Consider the following 7,186-nt stretch of genomic DNA (forward strand, 5'->3'; position numbering starts at 1 on the left):
TATATATATATATGCGCAATTATTCCTAAGAGATTTTTATTCCAAAAGAAGAGATTTGAAGTTGTATTTATTGGGATATGGGTCAATTGAAATTAGGATATGGGGTAACTGAGAAGCGCAGGAGCTCTTTTCTAGGACTTTATACTTTGATATTGACTTTAACTAGCATCTAATGCAGGCATGCTGTGTGTTTAACCCAATTTCCTAAGGTAGGAGAACAGACGCCAAGTGAGTGTGCAAGAATTCTCACTATGTCAGTAAGCCAATGCGGATTACGCAAGCAATTGAGGTACCTGATGCCGTTCCACGTGTCAATCTTGCCGTAGTCCATGTAGTTCTTCTCTCCAGTGTGGAAGACAAATTCACCCTCATGGGTTCCATTTTTCTGTGGTCAGCACATAAACTGAATTTAATATAATGCTACAGCCATTAGCAGAAAATCATCACATAAGTCACAGAAGGGGAAAGATGACTAGAAAGTCATCAAAGAGTACAAAAATAGGTAGTTTGGCGGCCATGATATGAATGCAGAGTGAAAGACTAAATGTTTTATTAATGTAAACTGCTTACTCGCTGGTTCAAGGCACTGACATTATACCTACAATTGCACAAACTGCAGATCTTTAATATCTGTCCTAAATCTAATACATATATAATCCCTGAAGAAAGCCTAAAACCCATTAGAGTAAACCAGGCCACTGTGTCAAGCCTGATACACTGGACAACATCTGCAGTCTACGACAATGATAACGTCATTTGCTTATCCCGTTCTGATCGTATATGTGCTTTAGAGGTTGTGTGTGTGTGCTGTTGGTTGCACAAATATATGACCCATTTAGACCACATTTGATCTCCATTTAGACTGATTAAAGCACTGAATATGATGAAACTGCAGATTCTTACATTGTACATAAGGCCGAAATGCTCATCTACTTCTGGTCTCATGGCGTGGAGTTTGGACAGCAGCGGATCTTTGAAACCCCACAGGACCTCATGGACTGTGCGATTCATAAACACCTCGATGCCCATGGATCCCATCCACATAGACACAGCAGACCTCAGAAAGAAGGAGTAGGAGTTTAACTCGTTCATCACGGCCTGAAACAAGAGGGAAAGAATTCAGAGCAAATTCTTTGCATTTGGATCAAAGATAATCAGTTTAACAAATGCCATGGGCAGACTAAATTTAAATGCTAAATTATTTGTTGCCAATGCAAAACAAAACCCTTCTTACAATGAATGGAATGTTAACCGTTATCACACGGTCAACCTCAGGATCTCCCGATGACATGTTGCGAAGAAACACAAAGCTCTTGGGATTTGTGGCAAAGATTTTCGTCCCATTCTCAAGAAAAGTGACATTTTCCCTGGGTCGATATTCCCTGATAACAGAAAGAAGCATTTTATTTAGATTTACAATCAAGCCTGCATATATTTGATCAAAAACAGTAAAACAGCAATATTGTAAAATACTACAATAAAAAAAAAAAAGATTACTAATTTAATATATATATATAAAATGTAATTTATTTCTTTGATGGCAAAGCTGCATTTTCAGCAGTCATTATTCCAGTCTTCAGTGTCACATGATCCTTCAGAAATCATTCTAATATGCCGATTTGCTGCTCAAGAAACACTCCTTAGTATTATCAATATTTAAATGAAAAATTTCTTCAGGATTTTTCCATGAATAGAAAGTTCAAAAGAACAGCATTTTTTGAAACAAAACTCTTTTCTATCATTATTCATGTCTTTACTGTCACTTTTGATCTTTTTAATGCATCCTTGATGAATAAATGTATTAATTTCTTTAACAAACACATAATATTTGCAAATAATAACAATTTTACAAGTGCATGATAAATATTTGACATTTAGTTTAAAGTGGGTAGGTAAACGTTTCCCGTTTTCCATCTACTAAAAGCATGAGTCATTTCTAGAATTAGGTGCCAAACTTGTTGTTACTGACAACACATTATCGTTTAGAAAACAAAACACTACAGACGGCCCAGAATCATGAAAATGAACATCTGAATACAGAGTATATTTCAAGACGGGTAAATCATCACATATAAAGATGTGTAAATCACCTGTAGGTATATGGCCCTATTTGAGTGACTTTGGGCTTCTCCTTCCCAGCCAAAAACTCATCTGGGTTGGTAACATTGAAGAAGAAATACTGCATGTAAACAGGTGGTGGTGGATTGATCCAGCCCTCCAATACTCTACTGTTCTCAGCCAGTGTGATCTCCTGTGAATGAAACGGAGTCAGAGGTCAAGAGAGAGCACCAAAGGCCCAGAAAACGCTGTGTCTGTTCAAAGAGGTTAAACTCAATGTTTAAGCTGAGTTTCAATAAAATGTAGGGAAGAAAGAACACAAAAGCTGAATGCTGACTGACGTTTTGACTGATTCAGAGATAAAGAGGATGAAGAAAAACATCAACATCAGCGATCCATGACACAGTTTGAATTTTCCATCAGAAAGTAGATTCAGCAGTCCCACTTCTCACTTCTTGAGTGTCGTGATTTGAACTCAGACGGAGGAACAAGGTTTATTTTGACACAACAAACAATGTCATTCATGACTACATGTGACAGCACAAAATTTTGTAGTAATAGACAAAGCGGGGCTCCAAAGGGTGACTCGTGACAAACTTATAACATCCAGAAAGTTTTACTCCAGAATGCTGCCTTGAAATGCAAATAACGCTATCTGGAATCAAAAGTCATGACTTCAGCAGTGTAGCAGAGCAGACTGGACCCTCAGCATCTCAAAGGTCCTTACAGGAAAGTGATTAGCTAGAATCACTGGTTAAATCACCACCTTAGGTTGAAAAAAAGTAGTTTGTTTGTTTAAAAATCAATCATTCTAACATATAATCTGTGTCATAATCTGCAAATCACCAACTGACTCATTACAAACTGTGCATTAATTTACACTATTATGACCCTGAGAATAACATAAAGGTGTCTTTGTTCAAACAGGTCATATCATTTAAGAGTACACCTGTCTTTTGAACAGTTTGAAGAGTTTTTTCTTCTTCTTCTCACATGTAAACTCTGAATGGGATCTCTGTCATTAGGAGTAACCCTGAGCTTTACCATAAAGTAAAGTACTGGTATAGAGCGCTAAAGAAAAGCTGTGGCTATTCAACTTGTTCAACCATGTTTAGTGAAATCAGACTAAAGCTTTTCTTTAAAGTAAGATTATGTTGCGCCACACCCATTGACTCTTTTCTAATCTTTCATGGTTTCTCAGGAGGTTTGTCAGGGCATATTTTCTTTAACCCATACTGACAACAGTTGTTAATTTACGCCTGGTTAAAAAAAGGATGATTTTGGTCTTGTATTTTAGCTTATAGACACCAATTAAAGTTTAATTGGCTAAAACCACCAGACCACACCTTAACAAGTACAGATACGCTAAAAGTTGGGGTCAGTAAGATTTTTTTAATGTAAGTCTTTACTCTCCAAGGCTCCATTTATTTGATTTAAAAAGCTAAAAAAAAACAATTATACTTTGAAATAATATATTCTAAAAAATATTTTTTATAAACCGTTTTCTGAATTTTCAGCAGACATTACGGCAGTATTCATTGTCACATGATCCTTCAGACATCATTCTAATATAGGCTGATTTGGTGCTGATTTATTATTATTGTTATCAATGTTGAAAACGGTTGTGCTTTTTAATATTTTTTGTGGAAACCATGAAATTGTTTGTCAGGCTTCTTTGATGAATAGAAAGTCCAGCATATATTTGAAATGTATCTTTAGTAACAATGTAAAATAAATCTTACTAACACCAAACATTTGAATGGTAATGTACATGATTGCGTTCTTTACAGCTAATTAGTTTTCTTACAGCTATTCAATGGAATATGTTTTGAATATTACTAATTATTTAAAAATTAATTATACAAAATGAATCAAAAAGGTTAAAACACGATTACAAAAACTACTGCATTGACCTCTACACACAACCGCATGCTCAACAACCTTGAGAAGAGAGATCTTTGAAGGTCCTAATGGACGTCAAACTATGTTAGAAAATGTTCAAAGCCTTGATCGAGCAACTACAGTCAAGGTAAGAAAAACAACAAATGTTTGTGTTTAGATAGTGAGATCATTTGTCCTTTACATTACAAAATGCCAGTAAAGCGGATACCAGATCCGGTCTTCTGCTTGTAAGGGTGCCAGAAACTGGAAATGATATTTTTATACATAACTGACCATGTTGTACCAAAGTCCGTAAACATTAATTCACAGCAAGCAATGAATACATACATAAGCCTATGTCAAAGCCTGTATTTTAACTTGAGCTAAAAGCTGCCGCGAAAACAGCAAGCAAAGGAAGTTTTAACTGTCAAGAGAGATAAAACACTGTAGAAAAACTGCCTCAGAGCTACATACTGCCTCACATATACAAACACCTTAAACATGCCACCCATTCTACGCCCTACTCAAAAGACACACATCACCCCAGGTCTTGAAAAAGTTGTTTTGTCTAGAGAACTAAGGCCTGAAGGCTCAATGTGACATGTTTGAGTGCCACAGTTGACTTACTGAATATGAAAATTGCACAGTTTATAAGCTCAGTTACAAGGCTTTGAAGCAACTGTCAATAAATGGTACAACATCCAGCAAAGTTGACTTCTCCCACAGACCACTACTAACACCCACCCATGAATTCCAGGTTAAGGGAATCACACTGAACACTGAATACTACACTTGGTTAAAAATACTGAGGGTGGAGGTCAAAATTCCAAGTATTTTTCCAAGGAGAACCGGCTGAGACCCTCCCCCACAGACCACACATATAGCACACCTCCCCCTGCCATATACATGCTCTGTGAATGAACAGCCTTTCCCGTTACATTAAAGAGGATGAATTCACTCTCCGGTATTTTGCACCGGAAAGCATTTCATTCGCAGGCAGGCAGACAGACAGCACCACTGCTGAGGTGGATTAGAGAGAGGGACGGGGGAAAGGTGTTTTCCGCAATATGATAGGCTTCGTGGTCACAGACAGCGACCAGCCCACTTTAATCAGGGTTACTAACAAACCCACATTTACATCACGGTAATTTAATATCATGTTTTGAACACCTACACGCTAAAGAGGGGGCATTAAACGGCCACAAGACAGGTTTTTAGTCTACGTAACGTGAAATTGTGTAGTCTGGGTCTCACCGCGAGCAAGAACAGGAACTTGTCTCCCACGTACAGAACCACTGAAGAGATTAAAAGACAGCATTTAGACTTGTTTGTTGTATGATTTCGCAATGCTTACATCAAATGATATTAGCAACTCCGCGAGATGCTCAGAAGCCTCGTGTAGGACAACATTGGCCCTGAATCATTGTAAAAACCGGCTTTATGGCAGAACACGAGCTTTCCGTAGAATTAAGCACTTTATAAAAGACTTACCTTTTTTATCCGTTCCTGAATCATTGTTTGGAAGACTTGAGCCACCAGAAGGGCGATTCCCAAAATGAGCAAATGAGCGCACACGATCCCGGTGGCGTAAATGGCACAAGATCTTCTAGTCATTTTTGATGTTTCAAATTGGCTAATCTGTAGGGTAAAAAATTACAATAATAACACTATTCTTTCTTTCTATCTCTTTTTCTCTCGTTCCGAACTTCTACTGGAGAACCTCCGGGTATGTCTCCGTTTTTTTCCTGATAGCCTCAAAGGCAGAAAGGGTTTCCCTCTTCTATCATTGGGGAGTCAGCGTTCACGATCCCAATGATGTGCGGTTAGCGGGAGCGTTTCTCGGATGCTGAGATAAGAGACTATCAGCTCTAATAACGCAGAGGAACGGAGGTCTTCTCCCTCACTAGATTCAAATGAGCCAGTCATGCATGAGAAACACACTTTTTGGAGAGTGGGGCGTGTTAAACCTCCCTCGGAGCTGAGGTCACAATTTAAAGGGGTTTTCAAAACGGATTTATGTGTGCCTGTCAGAACGACAAAGTAAATATGCAGCACACTTCTACTGCCCTGACGCAATTTATACGTTAATAAAAAGACAAATAAGTGTTTTTACTAACAGCAAACCAACAGAACGGCAGATAAAATTCTGGTTTCATTGTAAAAGTGTACAACTTCGTATCTAGCCTGATCCCAAATACACTAGCAGTGCATGTAATGTATTAATATAGTACATTAAGTGCTTCATTTGGATATATGTGCGGTTAAAATATACAAACTTGTCATACAAACAATAACACTGCGCTGACGAATCCACTGGAACAAACGTTACAGCTCAGCGGGACGTTTTCTTTTCTTTTTTTTTTTCAAAGACATCAGCCGTGAGACCGTTAGGTCTTCATTTGAGTTCCGCTATTTACGGTCGTGTCTCCTTAAATCTCTAGTGAATGAACATGAATAATGGGCGGCTCGCAAGGTAAGCGATGATTGTCGCATCTCTTTAGTCTGAGGAGCTCGCGATTCTATTGGATGACGTCTTCCCGGACCACCGGTCTAGGACCGCCCCCGGAGGAAGGTGATTGGCCGAGGACTCAGAAGTGCGATGCCGAATTTGATCGACTGATTTCGGGGCGGAGTTTATTTAAAGGGAGCCCTTAGCGCTGAAGCACACTGGAAATGTTGCTCGCATCCTGCACCTAAATTTGACGAAGATGGGAGTGGGTATCTCACTACCACGGAAAATAAAGCTCTGTGTAAGATTCTGGAGCTGTTTTTCACTATCATAATTAATTATAATTTTTTTTTTAGATAAATTAGAAAATATTTTACCTGGGCTACCCCTAAATCCTAACCCCAACTGCTAGTTTGGCCATATTTAATTTGCATTTACATTTTTTTCTTGTTGATATTATGTTACAAAAATTTAAAAAAAAAGTAACTTTTTGGATATTTCTTAAAATATACAGGGCTTACTGTCAGCATAACTCTTAGGAAATGGGTGTAGTTTCCAAAGTTGCTGATTTGAATTCATGCATCACTGGAGTAGTTATGACTAGAAGAAAACAACTGTGTAACCTAGGAAACTGAATTACCAACATTAGTACATATTTTAACCCTTAAAAGGACTGGAAAATACCTCAGAGACAATTATTTTATTGCTGTGCTTTACTATAACATGTAACAGATATCAGCATACCTCGAGATCATTGGCCTTCTCACGGCAGGCTGCCATGTTGCTGATAAAGATATA

At 38.0% G+C, this 7,186-nt stretch overlaps 1 protein-coding gene across 2 annotated transcripts in view; it reads right to left on the reverse strand.

Annotated features, from left to right (window-relative positions):
• The window catches only part of scarb2a (scavenger receptor class B, member 2a), a 14,796-nt gene extending 8,400 nt beyond the window's left edge, over window positions 1–6,396 (reverse strand). Inside the window, exons 1-5 of one of the 2 annotated variants that reach the window (XM_016527920.1) lie at window positions 5,431–6,396; window positions 2,091–2,251; window positions 1,235–1,382; window positions 904–1,098; window positions 294–385 (exon numbers count right to left, since the gene is read on the reverse strand). In XM_016527920.1, the coding sequence (XP_016383406.1) occupies window positions 294–385; window positions 904–1,098; window positions 1,235–1,382; window positions 2,091–2,251; window positions 5,431–5,553 (719 nt within the window). In that variant the 5' untranslated portion in view covers window positions 5,554–6,396. Of the gene's footprint in view, window positions 1–293; window positions 386–903; window positions 1,099–1,234; window positions 1,383–2,090; window positions 2,252–2,399; window positions 2,564–5,430 lie in introns of those variants that run through there. The other variant, XM_016527921.1, reaches the window with a different exon arrangement.
• Window positions 6,397–7,186: the final 790 nt, after the last annotated feature.

Source organism: Sinocyclocheilus rhinocerous, unplaced genomic scaffold (assembly GCF_001515625.1).
Source record: "Sinocyclocheilus rhinocerous isolate Xijiao unplaced genomic scaffold, SAMN03320098_v1.1 scaffold62, whole genome shotgun sequence".
NCBI classification, from domain to species: domain Eukaryota; kingdom Metazoa; phylum Chordata; class Actinopteri; order Cypriniformes; family Cyprinidae; genus Sinocyclocheilus; species Sinocyclocheilus rhinocerous.